The 21,511-nt window shown below is 52.6% G+C and overlaps 1 protein-coding gene across 1 annotated transcript in view; it reads right to left on the bottom strand.

The window, feature by feature from the left end:
• Window positions 1-12,420: 12,420 nt before the first annotated feature.
• The window catches only part of SETD2 (SET domain containing 2, histone lysine methyltransferase), a 78,282-nt gene continuing 69,191 nt past the window's right edge, over window positions 12,421-21,511 (bottom strand). Inside the window, 3 exon segments of the mRNA XM_083877527.1 lie at window positions 12,421-13,266; window positions 15,742-15,843; window positions 16,457-16,537. Of these exon segments, the coding sequence (XP_083733653.1) occupies window positions 13,105-13,266; window positions 15,742-15,843; window positions 16,457-16,537 (345 nt within the window). The 3' untranslated portion in view covers window positions 12,421-13,104.

Genomic DNA, 21,511 nt, shown 5'->3' with positions numbered 1-21,511 from the left:
AGGAGCCGAGAGGAGCCGAACGGAGCCGAACCGGGACCGAATAGAGCCGAACCGGGACCGAATAGAGCCGAGCCGGGACCCTGAGGGGCCGAACGGGGCCGAACCGGGACCGAATAGAGCCGAGCCGGGACCCTGAGGGGCCGAACGGGGCCGAACCGGGACCCTGAGGGGCCGAACCGGGACCCTGAGGGGCCGAACGGGGCCGAACCGGGACCCTGAGGGGCCGAACGGGGACCCTGAGGGGCCGAACGGAGCCGAGAGGAGCCGAACCGAGACCCTGAGAGGCCGAACGGGGACCCTGAGGAGCCGAGAGGAGCCGAAAGAAGCCGAAAGAAGCCGAACCAGGACCGAATAGAGCCGAACGAAGCCGAACCGGGACCGAATAGAGCCGAACCGGGATCCAGAGGAGCCGAAAGAAGCCGAACCGGGACCCAGCGAGGCCGAGCGGTGCCGGACGGGGCCGAACCGAGGCCGAGCGGTGCCGGACGGGGCCGAACCGGGGCCGAGCGGTGCCGGACGGGGCCGAACCGAGGCCGAGCGGGGCCGGACGGGGCCGAACCGGGGCCGAGCGGTGCCGGACGGGGCCGAACCGAGGCCGAGCGGGGCCGGACGGGGCCGAACCGAGGCCGAGCGGGGCCGGACGGGGCCGAAGCGGTTCGGAGCGGTCTCGGTGTCGGTCTCGGTGTCGGTGTCGGTGTCGGCCCGGCCCGGAGCGATGCGGCCGCTCCCGGTGCCGCTGCTGCTGCTGCTGCTGGGCCCGGTACGGGCGGGACGGGACCGGGGTTGGGTCGGGATTGGGCCGGGCCGGTTCTCCCGCTGCCCCCGGGTTTTTTTGGGCTTTTTTTGAAGTTTTTTTTGGGGTTCGGTTCGGGTCATTTGGGTTCAGTTCGTTTTTCTTTTCTTTTATTTCATTTTCCTCCTTTTTTTTTTTTTATTTTATTTTATTTTATTTTATTTATTTTCCTTTTATTTTCCTTCTTATAATTTTATTTTTATTTTTATCATCTTTTTTTTCTTTTTCTTTTTTCTTTTTCTTTTTCTTTTTTTTTTCTTTTTCTTTTTCTTTTTCTTTTTCTTTTTCTTTTTTAAAAATTTTTTAAAATTTTTGTTATTTTCCTCTTTTACTTCACTCTCCCCTTTTTGAATTTCACTTTATTTGCCTCTTTAATTTTTTTATTTTCCTTTTAAATTCCATTTATTTTTCCCCTGTTTTATTTCACCTTGTTCTATTTTACTTTACTTCTTTTCTTTTCTTTTCTTTTCTTTTCTTTTCTTTTCTTTTCTTTTCTTTTCTTTTCTTTTCTTTTCTTTTCTTTTCTTCCTTTATTTTCCTTCATTATTTTTCTTAATTATTTTCATTTATTTTCCTTTTTTTCTTTATTTTTTCTTTTATTTTTTCCTTTATTTTTTCTTTTTTTCTTTTCTTTATTTTTTCTTCTTTTTTTCCTTTATTTTTTCCTTTATTTTTTCCTTTATTCTTCTTTCTTATTTTCCATTATTTTCCTTTATTATTTCCCTTTTTTCACTTTTCCCCCTTTTTTCCCCTTTATTTTCCCTTTATCTTCCTTTATTATTTTCCTTCATTATTTTCTTTTATTTTTTCGTTTATTTTTTCCTCTTTTTTTTGTTTATTTCCTTTATTTTTTCCTTTATTTTTTCCTTTATTTTTTCCTTTATTTTTCCCTTTGTTTTTTTCCTTTACTTTCTTTTCCTTTCCTTCATTCCCCTTCACTATTTCCCTTTATTCCACATTATTTTCCTCCCTCCATTTCAATTTTCTTCATTTTTCCCCCTTTCCTTTTATTCCATCTCCTTCCTCTCCCCCTTCCCACCCCAACCCCTTTGATCTCACTTTTTATTTCCTATTTATTTCCTTTCCTTTTGCTTTCCCTTTATTATTTTATTTATTTTTCCTTCCTCCTCCCCTTTTTCCCCCCTTCCCCCCCTTTTTTTCTCCTTTTTCCCCCCTTTTTTCCCCTTTTTTTCCCCCTTTTTCCCCCTTTTTCCCCCTTTTTCCCCCTTTTTCCCCCTTTTTTCCCCTTTTTTCCCCTTTTTCCCCTTTTTCCCCTTTTTTCCCTTTTTTCTCTTTTTTCCCTTTTCCCCCTTTTTCCCCCTTTTTCCCCCTTTTTCCCCCTTTTTCCCCCTTTTTTCCCCCTTTTTCCCCCTTTTTTCCCCTTTTTCCCCCTTTTTTCCCCTTTTCCCCCTTTTTTCCCCTTTTCCCCCTTTTTCCCCCTTTTTCCCCCTTTTTCCCCCTTTTTCTCCCCTTTTTTCCCTTTTTTTCCCCCTTTTCCCCCTTTTTTCCCCCTTTTTTCCCTTTTTTCCCTTTTTTTCCCTTTTTTCCCCTTTTTTTCCCTTTTTTCCCCTTTTTTTCCCCCTTTTTTCCCTTTTTTTCCCTTTTTTTCCCTTTTTTTCCCTTTTTTTCCCCTTTTTTCCCTTTTTTCCCTTTTTTTCCCCCTTTTTTTCCCTTTTTTTCCCCTTTTTTCCCTTTTTTCCCCCCTTTTTTTCCCCTTTTTTTCCCCTTTTTTTCCCCTTTTTTCCCTTTTTTCCCCTTTTTTTCCCCTTTTTTCCCCATGTGGGTTCTGGGGTGACCCCAATGGGAATTCAGGGAGGGGATTAAAGGTAAACTGAGGCAGGATTGTCCCCACAGGTCCCAGGACAAGGTGGGGAGTGTCCCCCGTGTCCCCCTGATGTCCCCGAGCCCTGTGAAAACCACAGTGAGTAACCCCCCCAAAAAACCCCAAAAAACCACCCCAAACCCCAAAAAAACCCACCCAAAAAAATAAAAATAAAATAATTTCCAAAGGTCCAGACCCGGCGGAGGAGGAGCCGTGCCCGCCCTGCCCCCCCTGCGGCCGTGAGTGACTCACTGGGGGGGAATGGGGGGGTGGGTGGTGGCCTTGTGTGCCTCAGTTTCCCCTTTCGTGCCTCAGTTTCCCTTTCATGCCTCAGTTTCCTTTTTGTGCCTCAGTTTCCCTCACTGAGCCTCGGCTTCCCTTTTGTGCCTCAGTTTCCCTTCATCGTGTCTCTTTCCTCGTAATTCCTTAATTTCCCCTTTGTGCCTCAGTTTCCCCTTTTGTGCCTCAGTTTCCCTTCATCATGTCTCTTTCCTCATAATTCCTTAATTTCCCCTTTCATGCCTCAGTTTCCCCTTTGTGCCTCAGTTTCCCTTCATTGCTCTTTAATTTCCCATCGTTGTGCCTCAGTTTCCCCTTTCATGCCTCAGTTTCTCTTTTGTGCCTCAGTTTCCCCTTGTTGTGCCTCAGCTTCCCAGCTTGCCTCAGTTTCTCCATGTCACTCCTAATTTCCCCTTTTTGTGCCTCAGTTTCCCCTTGTTGCTCCTTCATCCTCATCTTTTCATGCCTCAGTTTCCCCTTTTGTGCCTCAGTTTCCCCTTTTGTGCCTCAGTTTCCCTCATTGTGCCTCAGTTTCCCTTCATTGTTCCCTAATTTCCCCTTTTTGTGCCTCAGTTTCCCCTTGTTGCTCCTTCATCCTCATCTTTTCATGCCTCAGTTTCCCCTTTTGTGCCTCAGTTTCCCCTTTTGTGCCTCAGTTTCCCTCATTGTGCCTCAGTTTCCCTTCATTGTTCCCTAATTTCCCCATTTTGTGCCTCAGTTCCCTTTTTGTGCCTCAGTTTCTCCCTCATTGTGCCTCAGTTTCCCTTAGTGCCTGTTTCCCTTTTGTGCCTCAGTTTCCCTTCATTGCTCTTTAATTTCCTCTTCTTGTGCCTCAGTTTCTCTAATTGTGCCTCAGTTTCCCCTTTTGTGCCTCAGTTTCCCCACGTTGCTTGTTGTTCCTCTTTAATTTCCCCATAATATTGTATCAGTTTTCCCTTCTCGTGCCTCAGTTTCCCCCTTTGTGCCTCAGTTTCCCCTTTGTGCCTCAGTTTCCCTTTTCTGCCTCAGTTTCCCCCTTTGTACCTCAGTTTCCCCCATGTTGCTCCTTAATTTCCCCTTCTCCTGCCTCAGTTTCCCCTTGTTGTGCCTCAGTTTCCCCTTGTTGTGCCTCAGTTTCCCCATTTGTGCCTCAGTTTCCCCACATTGCTCCTTAATTTCCCCCTTTTCCTGCCTCAGTTTCCCTTTTGTGCCTCAGTTTCCCCTTTGTGCTTCAGTTTCCCTGACGTTGCTCCTTAATTTTCCCTTCTCGTGCCTCAGTTTCTCTTTTTGTGCCTCGGTTTTCCTTTTGTGCCTGAGTTGCCCTTTTGTGCCTCAGTTTCCCTTCATTGCTCCTTAATTTCCTCTTCTTGTGCCTCAGTTTCCCTTCATCGTGTCTCTTTCCTCATAATTCCTTAATTTCCCTTTTTGTGCCTCAGTTTCCCCCTTTGTGCCTCAGTTTGCCTTTTGTGCCTCAGTTTCCCCTTTTTCGTGCCTCAGTTTCCCCCCTTTGTGCCTCAGTTTCCCTTCATCATGTCTCTTTCCTCGTGTCATTCCTTAATTTCCTCTTGTTGTGCCTCGGTTTTCTTTTCATGCCTCAGTTTCCCTTTCGTGCCTCAGTTTCCCTGAAGTTGCTCCTTAATTCCCTCTTCTTGCCTCAGTTTCCCCTTTTTGTGTCTCAGTTTCCCCTTTTTGTGCCTCAGTTTCCCCCTTTGTGCCTCAGTTTCCCCCTTTGTGCCTCAGTTTGCCTTTTGTGCCTCAGTTTTCCCTTCTCGTGCCTCAGTTTCCCCCTTTTGTGCCTCAGTTTCCCTTCATCATGTCTCTTTCCTCATGTCAGTCCTTAATTTCCCCTTTTGTGCCTCAGTTTCCCTTTTGTGCCTCAGTTTCCCTTTCGTGCCTCAGTTTCCCTGATGTTGCTCCTTAATATCCCCTTGTTGTTCCTCAGTTTCCGTTTTGTGCCTCAGTTTCCCCTCGTTGTGTCTCTTTCCTCATGTCATTCCTTAATTTCCACTTTTGTGCCTCAGTTTCCCCATGTTGCTCCTTAGTTTCCCTTCTCCTGCCTCAGTTTCCCCTTTGTGCCTCAGTTTCCCTTTTTGTGCCTCGGTTTCCCTTTGGTGCCTCAGTTTCCCTTTGGTGCCTCAATTTCCCCTCACTGTTCCCTAATTTCCCCATTTTATGCCTCAATTTCCCCTTGTGGTGCCTCAGTTTCCCTCTGTCACTATTAACTTCCCCTTTCTGTGCCTCAGTTTCCCCTTGTCATCCTCTCTTCCCTCGGGTCATTCATTAGTTTCCCCACACCGTGCCTCAGTTTCCCCTGTCCTGCTTCATTTTCCTCACGTTGTGCCTCAGTTTCCCCATGTCCCACTGTAGTTTCCTCATGTTGTGCCTCAGTTTCCCTTTTTGTGCCTCAGTTTCCCCCCAAGCCTCAGTTTCTCCCTTTGTAACTCGTTCCCCCGTTTTGTGCCTCACTTTCCCCCATTTTATCCCGTCTGCTCTTTTCTGCCTCAGTTTCCTTTTTTGTGCCTCAGTTTCCCTTTTTTCCCCTCATCCCCCTTTTTCATCTCATTCCCCTTTTCGTGCCTCAGTTTCCCCCGTTTTGCTCCAACCCCTCTTTCGTGCCTCAGTTCCCCTTTTTGTCCCTCATTCCCTTTTTGTGCCTCAGTTTCCCTTTTCACCTCGCCTCTGCTCATGCCTCAGTTTCCCCTCGTGCCTCAGTTTCCCTTTTTCCCTCATCCCCTTTTTCACCTCAATTTCGTGCCTCAGTTTCCCTTTTTTGTGCCTCAGTTTCCCTTTTGTGCCTCAGTTTCCCCTCATTACTCCTTCATTTCCCCTTGTTGTGCCTCAGTTTCCCAACTTGCTTCAGTTTCTCCCTCGTTGCTTCTTAATTTCCTCTTTCTGTGCCTCAGTTTCCCCTCGTCATCCTCTCTTTCCTCGTGAAAATTTTCATTAATTTCCCCACACTGCGCCTGTTTCTCCTTTTGTGCCTCAGTTTCCCCATGTCCCACTTTAGTTTCCTCGTTTTGCGCCTCAGTTTCCCTTTTTCCTGCCTCAGTTTCCGCTCATGCCTCAGTTTCCCCTTTTATCCCCTATTACCCCTTTTCGTGCCTCAGTTTCTCTTTTCGTCCCTCATTCCCTCTTGTGCCTCAGTTTCCCTTTTTGTGCCTCAGTTTCCCTTTTTCACCTCGTTCCCCTTTTTTGTGCCTCAGTTTCCCCCATTTTATCCCATCCCCTCTTTTTGTGCCTGTTTCCCTTTTCCCCCTCATTCCTTCTTGTGCCTCAGTTTCCCTTCACTATGCCTCAGTTCCCCTTTTTGTGCCTCAGTTTCCCCTCACTATGCCTCAGTTCCCCTTTTTGTGCCTCAGTTCCCCTTTTTGTGCCTCAGTTTCTCTTTTCACCTCATCCCCTCTTGTGCCTCAGTTTCCCTTTGCGCGCCTCAGTTTCCCCCTTTTTATCCCGTCCCCTCCTTCGCGCTCAGTTTCCCCTCACCGTGCCTCAGTTTCCCCCGTTTTGTTCCAGCCCCTCTTTCGTGCCTCAGTTTCCCTTTTTGTGCCTCAGTTTCCCCCTTTGGTGCCTCAATTTTTTCCTCTTTTGTGCCTCAGTTTCCCCCTTTGGTGCCTCAGTTTTCCCCCTTTGGTGCCTCAGTTTCCCCCTTTGGTGCCTCAATTTTTTCCTCTTTTGTGCCTCAGTTTCCCCCCGATGTCCCTCAGGGGGTGTCCCCAAACCCCAGGGGGTCTCACCCCTCACCCCTCCCCTCCCATTGGGGAAACTGAGGCACGACCAGGGTGGAATATCCCCAATCCCTCCTATTTTTGGGGCTCCCCAGACGAGGCCGCGGCGCCGCCCCCCGAGGGGACCCCGGGGGAGCCCCGAGTGACACCCCCCGTGCCAGGGCCACCCCCGGAGCCCCCCGGGGACATCATCCCCCTGTACTGCGCCCTCCTGGCCGCGCTCGTCGTGGGGCTGCTGGCCTACGTGGCCTTCAAGTGGTGAGTGAGGGGACAGCGGGGGGGACGGGGGAATTTGGGGACCCCCGGTGACCCCCGGTGTCCTTCAGTGACCCCCTGGTGACCCCCAGTGACCTCCTGGTGTCCCCCCAGTGACCCCCTGGTGTCCCCTCGGTGACTCCCAGTGTCCCCCGGGTGACCCCCCACAATGTCCCTTGGTGTCCCCCCAGTGAACCCCCAGTGTCCCCCTGGTGTCCCTCGGTGACCCTCAGTGACCTCCCGGTGACGCCCCCATGTCCCTCAGTGTCCCTTGGTGTCCCCTCAGTGACCTCCCAGTGAACCCCCCCCAGTGTCCCCCAGTATCCCCCCAGTGTCCCCCCATGACCCCCTGGTGACCCCCGGTGTCCCCCCGGTGACCCCCGTGTCCCCCCGGTCACCCTCTAGTGACCCCTCGGTGTCCCCCAGTGTCCCCCGGTGTCCCTTGGTGACCCCCTGGTGTCCCCTGGTGACCCCCCCCCCGGTGACCACTGGTGATCCCTCCGTGACCCCCCCGGTGACCCCCAGTGACCTCCCTGTGACCCCCCCCATAACCCCTGGTGACCCCCCCCAGTGACCCCCAGTGTCCCTTGGTATCCCCCCGATGACCCCCAGTGAACCCCCCCTGGTGACCTCCCGGTGTCCTTCAGTGACCTCCTGGTGTCCCCCAGTCACTCCCCCATTGTCTCCTGGTGTCCCCTAGTGTCCCCCCGGTGTCCCCTTGGTGTCCCTCGGTGACCCCCGGTGTCCCCCGATGTCTTCCCGTGCCCCCCGGTGACCTCCTGGTGTCCCGCTGGTGTCCCCTGGTCCCCTCGCCGTGTCCCCCGTGTCCCCCTGGTGTCCCCTCAGTGGCCCCCTGATGATCCCCCGGTGACCCCTGCGTGTCCCTTCGTGTCCCCCCAATGTCCCCTGGTGACTCCCGGTGACCCCCCGTGACTCCTGGTGTCCCCCAGTGACCCCCAGTAACCCCCTGGTGTCCCCCCCGTGACCCCCCACTGTTCCCCCAGTGTCCCCTCGGTGTCCCTCTGATGTCCCCCTGGTGACTCCCTGGTGACCCCCCCCAGTGTCCTTTGGTGTCCCCCAGTGACCCCCTGGTGTCCCCCATGACTCCTGATGTCCCCCTGGTGTCCCCGTTGTCCTCCCAGTTGGGACACGTGCAGGAAGAAGCGGCAGCTGGACAAGGCCCGGGACTCGGGGGACGCCGAGAAGCTGCGGGGGGACAGCGGAGGCCCCGAGCCCGGCCAGCCCCGTGAGGAACGGGGACAGGGACAGGGGTGGGGACACGGGTGGGGACAGCCCGGCCTGGGAGGGAACGGGGACAGGGACCAGGGGTGGGGACACGGGTGGGGACAGCCAGCCCCGTGAGGGAACGGGGACAGGGACCGGGGGTGGGGACAGACGGGCCTGGGGGGTTTGGGGACATCCAGACCTGGGGGTTTGGGGACATCTGTGGGTTTGGGGACATCCAGCCTCGTGAGAGACCGAGGACTGCGGGTTTGGGGACAGCCAGGCCTGGGGGGTTTGGGGACACTCAGCTGAGAGGGGTTTGGGGAAGATCCGTGGGTTTGGGGACATCGGTTGGTCTGGGGGACATCCAGAACTGGGGGATTTGGGAACATCCCGGCCTGGGGGGTCTGGGGACATCTCTGGGTTTGGGGACACCCACACCTGGGGGGGTTTGGGGACACCCAGCCCTGGGGGGATTAGGGGGACATTCATGGGTTTGGGGACACCCAGCTGAGAGGGGTTTGGGGAAGATCAGTGGGTTTGGGGACACCCAGACCTGGGGGTTTGGGGACATTTAGACCTGGGTGGGTTTAGGGACATCAGACCTGGGGGGATTCGGGGGCACCCAAACCTGGGGGAATCTGGGGACATCTGTGGGTTTGGGGACATCCAGACCTGGGTGGGTTTAGGGGACGTCCACGGGTGTGGGGACACCCAAACTTAGAGGGATGTCTGCATGTTTGGGGACACCCAGCTAAGGGGGGTTTGGGGACATCCAGGCCTGGGGGGATTTAGGGGGACATCCATGGGTTTGGGGACATCAACTGTTTTGGGGGACATCCAGACCGGGGGTGGTTTGGGGACATTGCGGGTTTGGGAAGATCCAGACCTGGGAGGGTTTGGGGACATCCAGCGGTTTGGGGATATCTGCGGGTTTGGGGACACCCAGCTAAGGGGGATTTGGGGACATCCAGACCTGGGGGGTTTGGGGACACCCAGGCTTGGGAGGGGATTTAGGACACTGAGACCAGGGGGGATTTGAGGGGAGATCAGTGGGTTTGGGGACACCCAGCCCTGGGGAGGCTCAGAGTTTGGGGACACCTAAGAATTTTGGGGGGGACAGGATGGGACGGGATGGGATCAGGGAGGACCTGGATGGGGTTGGGAATCCCCCAAACGGGATCGGGGAGCACCAGGATGGGATCGGGGCTTGGGGAACCGGCCCCATCCCGGGCACTGACCCCGTCCCTCCCTGCAGTGTCCCCTGAGGTCCCCACGCTGTCCCCACTGACCCCGCGGCGCCAGGAGGAGCCGGCAGAGCTGGAGCGGCTCCTGGAGCTGGGCCCTGCAGGGACACCCGGGGATGTCACCTCTGCCGTGTGACACCCCCAGGGATGTCACCTCTGCCGTGTGGCACCCTCAAGGATGTCACCTCTGCCATGGGACACCCGGGGATGTCACCTCTGCAGTGTGACACCGCCAGGGATGTCACCTCCACTGTGTGACACCACCAGGGATGTCACCTCTGCCGTGTGACACCCCCAGGGATGTCACCTCCGCTGTGTGACACCCCAGGGATGTCACCTCTGCCGTGTGACACCCCCAGGGATGTCACCTCTGCCATGGGACACCCGGGGATGTCACCTCTGCCATGGGACACCCCCAGGGATGTCACCTCTGCTGTGTGACACCACCAGGGATGTCACCTCCGCAGTGTGACACCCCAGGGATGTCACCTCTGCTGTGTGACACCCCCAGGGATGTCACCTCTGCTGTGTGACACCCCAGGGATGTCACCTCTGCCGTGTGACACCCCCAGGGATGTCACCTTTGCAGTGTGACACCCCCAGGAATGTCACCTCCACCATGGGACACCCCCAGGGATGTCACCTCTGCAGTGTGACACCCCCAGGGATGTCACCTCTGCAGTGTGACACTGCCATGGGATGTCACCTCTGCTGTGTGACACCCCCAGGGATGTCACCTCTGCAGTGTGACACCCCCAGGGATGTCACCTCTGCAGTGTGACACCCCAGGGATGTCACCTCCACTGTGTGACACCCCAGGGATGTCACCTCTGCAGTGTGACACCCCAGGGATGTCACCTCTGCCATGAGACACCGCCAGGGATGTCACCTCTGCCGTGTGACACCTCCAGGGATGTCACCTCTGCCATGGGACACCCCCAGGGATGTCACCTCCGCCATGGGACACCCCCAGGGATGTCACCTCTGCAGTGTGACACCCCAGGGATGTCACCTCTGCTGTGTGACACCCCAGGGATGTCACCTTTGCAGTGTGACACCCCCAGGGATGTCACCTCCACCATGGGACACCCCCAGGGATGTCACCTCTGCAGTGTGACACCCCAGGGATGTCACCTCTGCTGTGTGACACCCCAGGGATGTCACCTTTGCAGTGTGACACCCCCAGGGATGTCACCTCTGCCATGGGACACCCCCAGGGATGTCACCTCTGCTGTGTGACACCCCAGGGATGTCACCTCTGCAGTGTGACACCCCAGGGATGTCACCTCTGCCATCTACTCCCGTTTTCCCGATGGATTCCTTGGGGATTTTTATTTTTTACGTGGGTTTTGTACTTTTATAGGGATTCTTTTATAGGGAGGGTGGGATGGGGAATCTTGGGTGGGGACATTAAACGTGTCACTGGTGCCACCAGGGTTTGTGTGCTCGTGTGGGATGTGTCCCCTCGGGTGTCCCAAGTGTCTGTTTGTCCCCTGAATGTGTTTCCTTGGGTGTCCCCAGGTGTCCATGTGTCCCAAGTGTCCCCAGGTGTCCTTTCCGGTGTCCATTTGTGCCTGGGACGTGCCCCCTCGGGTGTCCCCAGGTGTCCAAGTGTCCCTGGTATCCCCAGGTGTCCCTTCAGGTGTCCATCTGTCCCTGGGATGTGTCACCCAGAGTGTCACCAGGTCTATTGTCCCCTGAATGTGTTTCCTTGGGTGTCCCCAGGTGTCCATGTGTCCCAAGTGTCCCCAGGTGTCCCTTCAGGTGTCCATTTGTCCCTGGGATGTGCCCCCTTGGGTGTCCCAAGTGTCCCCAGCTGTCCATGTGTCTCTGGTGTCCCCAGGTGTCCCTTCAGGTGTCCATCTGTCCCTGGGATGTGTCACCCAGAGTGTCACCAGGTCTATTGTCCCCTGAATGTGTTTCCTTGGGTGTCCCCAGTGTGTCCATGTGTCCCTTCAGGTGTCCCAGTATTCCCAGTGTGTCCATTTGTCCCTGGGATGTGTCCCCAGGTGTCCCTTCAGGTGTCCATGTGTCCCTGGGATGTGCCCCCTCGGGTGTCCCAAGTGTCCCCAGCCTCAGTATCACCCAGAGTGTCACCAGGTCTATTGTCCCCTGAATGTGTTTCCTTGGGTGTCCCCAGTGTGTCCATGTGTCCCTTCAAGTGTCCCAGTATTCCCAGCTGTCCATGTGTCCCTGGGATGTGCCCCCTTGGGTGTCCTGAGTGTCCCCAGGTGTCCATTTGTCCCTGGGGTGTGTCCCATCAGTGTCACCCAGAGTGTCACCAGGTGTCTGTCTGTCCCCAGTGTGTCCCTTCAGGTGTCCCAGTATTCCCAGTGTGTCCATGTGTCCCTGGGATGTGTCCCCAGGTGTCCCTTCAGGTGTCCATTTGTCCCTGGGATGTGCCCCCTCGGGTGTCCCAAGTGTCCCCAACTGTCTATGTGTCTCTGGTGTCCCCAGGTGTCCCTTCAGGTGTCCCTGGGATGTGCCCCCTTGGGTGTCCCAAGTGTCCCCAGTGTGTCCATGTGTCCCTGGGGTGTGTCCCCTCAGTGTCACCCAGAGTGTCACCAGGTCTATTGTCCCCTGAATGTGTTTCCTTGGGTGTCCCAAGTGTCCCAAGGTGTCCCTTCAGGTGTCCCTTCAGGTGTCCCTTCGTCCCTGGGACGTGTCCCAAGTGTCCCCAGGTGTCCCTTCAGGTGTCCATTTGTCCCCAGGATGTGTCCCCAGCTGTCCCAAGTGTCCCCAGCTGTCCATGAGCCCCCCTGGTGTGTCACCAGGATTTGTGTCCTCAGGTGTCTGTGTGTCCCAGACGTCCCCAGGTGTCCCTTTGTCCCCAGGATGTGTCCCTTGGGTGTCCCCAGGTGTCCTCATGTGTGTCCCACCCCAGGCATGGGTGGCCCCTGGAGGAGGAGGGGACACAAAAAAAAGCCATTTTTAACCCCAAAATGCTCCCAGTTCACCCCAAATTTCCCTTCCCAGGGGGGTCCAAATTCCTGGGAATGCTGAGGGTGACAGGAGGTCCCCAAGGGTGAGGGGACATCCCAAACCAGGTCCCCCTTTTGGCCCTGCCCACCGTCGATTTTGGGGGGTTTTTTTGGGTTTTTTTTATCTTTTCTTTTGATTTTTATTTTTTTCTCTTTTTTTGCCTTTTTTTTTTTTTTTTTTTTTGGTGTTTTTTTTTCTTTGTTTGTTTTTTTTTTTACATAAAAAGTTCCGTAAAAATTGGATAAAGTAAAATGCTCGAAGCAGTAAAATCAATCTTATCAACATGGCCAGAAATCCGCAGTATTTACAGGGGGGAAAAAACGGAGGAAAACCTCACCAGAACAAAAAAAAAAAAAAAAAAAAGGAGGAAACAACAAAAAGAATTAAAAAAAAAAATTAAAATTAAAATTAAAATCTGGGAATAACCCCCCCAAAGTCTCCTGTCAAAACATTCCCGTGGGATTGGCAAGTTTGGGGCTGAAAGCAACGAGAGAGAAAAAAAAAAAAAAAAAAAAAAAAAAAAAAGAAGCAAATTATTATCAATATATTCACATACAGGTTAAAATATAATACAAGAGCTGAGCTTGGGAAAAAACCTGGATCAGGAAAAAAACCAGGCTTTGGGGAAAAAAGCCCAGGCTCATCCTCAGCGACGGGAACACCGAGTTTGTTTTTTCCTTATTTAAAAAAAAAAAAAAAATTCATAATAATAATAATAATTATAATAATAATAATAATAAATTCACAGGTTGGTGGCTCGGAAGGGCGAATCCCGGTGAGGAGGAGCTCCCCCAGGGTTTATTCCAGCTCCGTGTCCTCTTTGGGCTTGTAGAGGATCCCGAATTTCTGCATGTACTTCTTGATGTATTCCTTGGTTTTGTGTTTGACGTTCTCGTTGCACTCCAGGTCCTCGGGGTTCTTGCAGTATTTCAGCTCCTTGTTCATCACGCCGTGGGTCAGCTGTGGGGAGGGATTGGACTGGGATCAGCCCTGGGAATGGCCCAGGAATGGCCAGGGAATGTCCTGGATCAGCCCCAGGAATGGCCCAGGAATGGCCCAGATCAGCCCTGGGAATGGCCCAGATCAGCCCCGGGAATGGCCTGGGAATGGCCCGGATCAGCCCCTGGGAATGGCTTGGGAATGTTGCAGATCAGTCCCAGGAATGGCCCAGATCAGCCCTGGGAATGGCCCAGATCAGCCCCAGGAATGGCCCAGATCAGCCCTGGGAATGGCCCAGATCAGCCCTGGGAATGGCCCAGGAATGGCCTGGATCAGCCCTGGGAATGGCCCAGATCAGCCCTGGGAATGGCCCAGGAATGGCCTGGATCAGCCCTGGGAATGGCCCAGATCAGCCCTGGGAATGGCCCAGATCAGCCCTGGGAATGGCCCAGGAATGGCCCAGATCAGCCCTGGGAATGGCCCAGATCAGCCCTGGGAATGGCCCAGGAATGGCCTGGATCAGCCCTGGGAATGGCCCAGGAATGGCCCAGATGAGCCCTGGGAATGGCCCAGATCCGCCCTGGGAATGGCCCAGGAATGGCCCAGATCAGCCCTGGGAATGGCCCAGGAATGGCCCAGATCAGCCCTGGGAATGGCCCAGATCAGCCCTGGGAATGGCCCAGGAATGGCCTGGATCAGCCCTGGGAATGGCCCAGGAATGGCCCAGATGAGCCCTGGGAATGGCCCAGATCCGCCCTGGGAATGGCCCAGGAATGGCCCAGATCAGCCCTGGGAATGGCCCAGATCAGCCCTGGGAATGGCCCAGGAATGGCCCAGATCAGCCCTGGGAATGGCCCAGATCAGCCCTGGGAATGGCCCAGGAATGGCCCAGATCAGCCCCGGGAATGGCCCAGATCAGCCCTGGGAATGTCCCGGATCAGCCCCGGGATTCCCAGCCCTGGGCACTCCCCAGGCTGCTCTGCTCCTAATTCCCAAATATTCCCTCTTGTTTCCCAATATTCTCTCAGCTGCCGTCGTGTTAATCCCCAAATACTTCCTAAATATTTCCTAAATGTTTGGTATTGTTCCCTCAATATCTGCTGTTGTTTTCCAAACATTCCCAAGCTATTTTCCTGTTACTCCCCAAATATTCCTCAAATATTCCTTAAATATTCTCTAAATATTTGGTATTATTCCCTCCATATCTGCTATTATTTTCCAAACATTCCCAAGCTGTTTTCCTATTATTCCCCAAATATTCCTTGTTCTTCCCAAAATATTCCCTATTACTCCCTAAATTATTTTTCTATTATTTCCCAAATATTCCCCAAATAATTCCTAATATTCAATTTGCTACAATTTCCCAAATATTCCCTAAATACTTGGTATTGTTGTGCCAATATTTGCAATTATTCCCCAAATATTTCCCATTATTCCCAAACATTCCCTAAATTATTCTCCTGTTATTGCCCAGCTATTCCCCAAATATTTCCTGCTATTCCCCAACTATTCCCTCAATATTTCCTATTATTCCTCCATATTATTTATCCATTATTCCTCAATTATTCCCTGCACCTCCCCAAATATTCCCTGAGCTGCTGTGACATTATTGCCCAAATCTTTCCTGTTATTTCCCCAAATATTCCCTAAATATTTCCTGTTGTTCTCCCAATATCCCCCCAGCATTTCTCCTTCCCTTCCCTCATCCTCCAAGGAGCTGGAGGCAGCTGGAATGACACAATCCCATTTCCTGGGGCCATTCCTTTGTCCCCATGTCCCCCTTACCCCACTGTCCCTGTACCTCTCATGTCCCACATCTCTGTGTCCCTTTATCCCCATGTTCCTGTACTCTCTGTGTCCCCATGTCCCTTTATCCCCATGTCCCTGTGTCCCCAAGTTCCCATAACCCTCATGATCCCAACTCCATGAACCCCATGTCCCTGTGTCCCCATATCCCTCCATCCTCCATGTCCCCATGTCCCCACATTCCTGTATCCATGTCCCACATCCCCATGTCCCCATACCCTGTGTGTGACCCGGTCCCTGTGTCGCTGTATCCATGTCCCCATGTTCCTGTACTCCTTGTGTTCCCAAATCCTTGTACCCCACATCCCTGTACCCTCCATGTCCCCATGTTCCTGTCCTCCTCGTGTTCCCAAATTCTTGTATCCCATGTCCCTGTACCCTCCATGTTCCCATACTCGTGTTCCCAAATCCTTGTATCCCATGTCCCTGTACCCACCATGTCCCCATGTTCCCATACTCGTGTTCCCAAATCCTTGTATCCCATGTCCCTGTATCCTCCACGTCCCCATGTCCCTGTACTCATCGTGTTCCCAAATCCTTGTATCCCACATCCCTGTATCCATCATGTCCCCATGTCCCTGTGGCCCCCAGTGTCCCCCCCATGTCCCCCCATCCCCATGTCCCTGTGGCCCCCAGTGTCCCCCCCGTGTCCCTGTCCCCCCCCCCATTCCCCCATTCCCAGGTTCCCACCTTTCGTGCCAGGTGTTTGAAGTCCTCGGTGGTGGTGATCCTGCCCACCTTGCAGTCGGGTTTCCGGTAGGGATTCAGGCACTGCACGATGAACTGGGACATCTGCGGGGCACAGAGCTGGATCCTGAGCCCTGATCCCACCCCATCCCATCCTATCCCATCCCATGCATGGATCCCATTATCCCATCCTATGGATCCCAACCCATCCCATCCTATCCCATGCATGGATCCCATTATCCCATCCCATCCCATCCCATGGATCCCATGGATCCCATCCCATCCTATCCCATCCCATGGATCTCATCCCCATCCCATCCCATTATCCCATCTCATGCCATCCCATCGATCCCATGGATCTCATCCCCATCCCCATGCCATGCATGGATCCCATTATCCCATCCCATCTCATCCCATCCCATGGATCTCATCCCCATCCCATCCCATGCATGGATCCCATTATCCCATCTCATCCCATCCCATCCCATGCATGGATCCCATTATTCTACCCCATCTCATCCCATCCCATGGATCCCATGGATCTCATCCCCATCCCATCCCACCCTATTCCATCCCATTATCCCATCCCCATCCCATGGATCCCACCCCATGCATGGATCCTATTATCCCATCCCATGGATCCCATCCCATCTCATCCCATCCCATGGATCCCATCACATCCCATCCCACGGATCACAATCCCATTCCCATTCCTCACCTCTTTCCTGAACACCTCCTTGCTCTTCTTGGCCAGCTCGCTGGACGTGTCGGCCTCGGCCGTCTTGGGCTTCTTGGAAGACTGGGAAGAGAGGGAACACGGGGATGGAAACGCTTCCCTGTGCCCTCCCTGGGGACACCCCCCTGTCCCACTGCCTGGGGGGCACCACGCCCCTCCTGCCCCATTCCCAGGAAATTCCTGCCCCATTCCCACCGAGATTCCTGCCCCATTCCCAGGAAATTCCTGCTCCATTCCCAGGAAATTCCTGCCCCATTCCCAGGAGATTCCTGCCCCATTCCCAGCGAGATTCCTGCCCCATTCCCAGGAGATTCCTGCTCCTTTCCAGGGAGATTCCTGCCCCATTCCCAGCGAGATTTCTGCCCCATTCCCAGTGAGATTCCTGCCTCATTCCCAGTGAGATTCCTGTCCCATTCCCAGGGAGATTCCTGCCCCATTCCTGGCGAGATTTCTGCCCTATTCCCAGGGAAATTCCTGCCCCATTCCCAGGAGATTCCTGCCCCATTCCCAGAGAGATTCCTGCCCCATTCCCAGGGAGATTCCAGCCCCATTCCCAGGGAGATTCCTGCCCCATTCCCAGGAGATTCCTGTCCCATTCCCAGGGAGATTCCTGCCCCATTCCTGGCGAGATTTCTGCCCTATTCCCAGGGAAATTCCTGCCCCATTCCCAGGAGATTCCTGCCCCATTCCCAGAGAGATTCCTGCCCCATTCCCAGGGAGATTCCTGCCCCATTCCCAGGGAGATTCCTGCCCCATTCCCAGGGAGATTCCAGCCCCATTCCCAGGGGGATTCCTGCACCACTCCCAGCCCGATCCAGGCACAATTCCCAGTTCATCCCAGTCAACTTCCCAGCCTGATCCAGGCACAATTCCCAGTTCATCCCAGTCAATTTCCCATCCCAATCCAGGCCCATTCCCAGCTCATCCCAGTCAACTTCCCAGCCTGATCCAGGCACAATTCCCAGCCTGATCCAGGCACAATTCCCAGTTCATCCCAGTCAACTTCCCAGCCTGATCCAGGCACAATTCCCAGTTCATCCCAGTCAACTTCCCAGCCTGGTCCAGGCACAATTCCCATTTCATCCCAGTCAACTCCCCAGCCCTATCCAAGCACCATTCCCAGCTCATCCCAGCCCAATCCAGGCACAATTCCCAGTTCATCCCAGTGAGTTTCCCAGCCCAGTCCTGGAATGTCCCACACCCCAAAACAGGCATTTCCCATCCCAATCCCAGCTCAATCCCCATCCCGATCCCGGCACGTTCCTCACCCCAATCCAGGCCCAATTCCCAGTCTGATCCCATCCCAGCCCCAGCATTTCCCAGCCTTGCTCCTGGCACTCCCCAGTTCAATCCCAAAACATTTCCCAGCCCAATCCTGGCCCAATTCCCAGCACAATCTTGGGCTGGGAGGCACAGGGACCACTCCTTGCTCTTGTTTTCTTTGGAAAAAAAAAAAAAGCTGGAAAAAAGGGCAGGAGTTGATCCTGGGGCTAGTCCATAGTGGGAGCAAACCCTGTGGTGATGGAATTTCCTTCAGGAATTCCCTGGGAAGGCTGGGAAGCATTCATAAAAATTATCTTTAGCTACAGATAAAGATAAAGGGAATTTTGCTGGGAATTTCTGGCTGCTTCCCCTGATCCCTGATTTATTAACGGAGTAAAATCTGCTCCAGCTGCATCCCAGAGCCCATCCCCTGGTGCTGGATCCACACCCACCTCCCACACACTCCCATCCCAAATTCTGGAGCTTTAGAAGGGAAAAGGAACATCCCTGTACCATGTTCTGGGGTCCAGGTCATCCCAACTCGGATTTTAAGGATGGGAAAATTTGTTTAAAAAAAGGATTTGTTAAAAGGTTTGGAAAGCTGAGGGAGGTTTTCCCTTCTCTTTCTGCTCTTTGATGATGTCCCAATATTTCTTTTAATTAAAAAAAAAAATTAAAAATACTTTTAAAAATTAAAATACTTTTTTAGAAGTATTTAACATTGAAAAAAAAAAAATCCCTTTTGGTGCCTACAAACGTGTCTGGCTGGAGGGCAGGGGTGTAAATCAGGGGGTTTTATGGGCCAGGCTGGGCTGGGCAGGAACATCAAAGCTGCAGCTCCAGCCCCGGGCTGGGCCCGGCTGCCACTTCAAAGGGCCGCAATGGGGAGCAGATGGGGCCGGATGGGGCCGGGACAGAGCGGGGCCCAGGGAACCCCTCCTTGTTCCCAAACCCTTCCCAAACCCCTCCTCATTCCTAAATCCCTCCTTGTTCCCAAACCTCCCAAACCCCTCCTTGTTCCCAAACCTCCCAAACCCCTCCTCATTCCCAAACCCCTCCTTGTTCCCAAACTTCCCAAACCCCTCCTTGTTCCCAAACCCTTCCCAAACCCCTCCTTGTTCCCAAACCTCCCAAACCCCTCCTTGTTCCCAAACTTCCCAAACCCCTCCTTGTTCCCAAACCTCCCAAACCCCTCCTTGTTCCCAAACTTCCCAAACCCCTCCTCATTCCTAAACCCCTCCTCGTTCCCAAACTCATCATTCACAAACCTTCCCAAACTCCTCCTCATTCCCAAACTGATCCCAAACCTCTCCTCATTCCCAAACCCTTCTCAATCCCCTCCTCATTCCCAAACCCCCATCATCCCCAAACTGATCCCAAACCCCTCCTCGTTCCCAAAACTTCCCAAACTCCTCCTCATTCCCAAAATCTTCCAAAGCCCTCCTCATTCCCAAACCCCTCCTCATTCCCAAACTGATCCCAAACCCCTCCTCATTCCCAAACTTCCCAAACCCCTCCTCATTCCCAAACTTCCCAAACCCCCATCATTCCCAAACTCCCCAAACCCCCATCATTCCCAAACTCCCTCCTCATTCCTAAACCTTCCCAAACTCCCTCCTCATTCCCAACTCCCTCCTCATTCCCAAACTTCCCAAACCCCTCCTCATTCCTAAACCTCACAGACCCCTCCTCATTCCCAAACCTTCCCAAACTCCTCGTCATTCACAAATCTTCCCAAACTCCCCATCATTCCCAAACCCCTCCTCATTCCTAAATTTCCCAAACTCTCTCCTCATTCCCAAACCCTTCCCAAACTCCTTGTCATTCTCAAATCCTTCCACATTCACAAACTTCCCAAACCTTCCAAAACTCCTCATCATTCCCAAAGCCCCCATCATTCCCAAACCTTCCCAAACCCCAAACTCCTTGTCATTCCCAAATCCTTCTGCATTCCCAAACCTTCCTAAAACCTCTCATCATTTCCAAATTTCCCAAACCCCCATCATTCCCAAACTCTCCATCATTCCCAAACTTTCCCAAACTCTTCCTTCCCAAACCCCTCCTCATTCCCAAACTTCCCAAACCCCCATCATTTCCAAACCTTTCCAAACCCTTCCCAAACTCCTTGTCATTTCCAAATCCTTCTGCATTCCCAAACCTTCCTAAAACCTCTCATCATTTCCAAATTTCCCAAACCCCCATCATTCCCAAACCCCTCCTCATTCCCAAACTTCCCAAACCCCTCCTCGTTCCCAAACCTTCCCAAATCCCTCCTCATTCCCAAACTTCCAGGTCCAAACCCCCATCATTCCCAAACCCATCATTCTCAAACCTTCCCAAACTCCCCATCATTTCCAAACCCCTCGTCATTCCCAAACTTCCCAAACCCCTCCTCATTCCCAAACTTCCAGGTCCAAACCCCCATCATTCCCAAACCTTCCCAAACCTCTCATCATTCCCAAATCCTTCGTCATTCCCAAGCCCTTTCTCATTCCAAAACTTCCCAAACCCCTCGTCATTTCCAAACTCCTCATTCCCAAACCTTCCCAAACCCTTCATCATTCCAAGCCCCTCATCTTCCCAAACCTCTCATCATTCACAAGCCCCTCATCTTCCCAAACTCTTCCCAAATCCCTCATCATTCCCCAAACTTCCCAAACCTTCCCAAACTTCTGGTCATTCCCAAATCCCTCCTCATTCCCAAACCTTCCCAAAGCCCTCATCATTCTCAAATTCTTCCCAAACCCTTCCTCATTCCCAAACCTTCCCAAATCCCTTATCATTCCCAAACCCTTCTTCATCCCCAAATCTTTCTCCACCCCAAATTCCTTCTCCATCCCCAATCCCTTTCCCACCATGAAATCCTTCTCCACCTTCAAAATCCTTCTCCATCACTGAACTCTCTTCCACAACCAATCCCTTCTCCACCCCAAATCCTTCTCCATGATGAATCCCTTCTCCACCAAACCCTTTTCCATCCCCAAATTTTCCTCTGCCAGTCCCTTCTCCACCCCAAAATCCTCCTCCACCAATTCCCTTCTCCATCCCCAAACCCTTCCCCATCCAACCCCTCTCCATGTGGGATGAGGGCAAAAAAAAAAATCTACGTCAAAACTGTCAGGCAAAGATGAGGAGCAGAAATAAAAACTCCATTTCCAAGCCCCTCCTTGTGCCAATTTCTCCTTGGAGAATTCTTCCTAATTTTCGGCTAAAATTTAGTTTTTAATTTTATTTTAATATCAAAACCTCCTTATCAAGACTTTTCTTCCTCACCCCTCTGAAGTGAAAATCCCATAATCCAAGGAAAACTAACACAGGACAGTCCCCAAAATGGGGTTTTCCCTGTTTTCCAGCCTCTGGAGGAGATTGGGAATGGAAAAGCCACAAAAAAAAAAAAAAAAAAAAAAAAAAAAAAAAAAAAAAAAAAGGGGGGAAAACCAGCCTGGGATGGGATGGAGAAGCCAAATTTTGGGATTATTTTTTCCAGCAGCTGAGATCTGCTCCACTGACACCAACCTTTCCACGGGCACAGAAAAATTCATCCCAAATCCAAATTTTTTCCAGCTAAAAAGATGCAAAACCTTCAGAATCCATCCCAGAGTCCCCCTGCTGGGCCATTCCCTCAGGAAAACAGTTTTCCAAGGGAAAAATGGGATTTCAAGGGTGATTTTTAGGGAATGGATGCAAAACCTTCAGCATCCAGCCCAGTGTCCCAGCCCTTCCTGCTGGGCTATTTTTTAAAAAATCAGAAAAATGTGGGAAAAGCTTTTTGGG

Source organism: Zosterops lateralis, assembly GCF_965231275.1.
Source record: "Zosterops lateralis genome assembly, chromosome: 1".
NCBI lineage: Eukaryota > Metazoa > Chordata > Aves > Passeriformes > Zosteropidae > Zosterops > Zosterops lateralis.
Note: the sequence above shows the minus strand (reverse complement) of the source record. Positions and strands in the feature narration are given on the sequence as shown.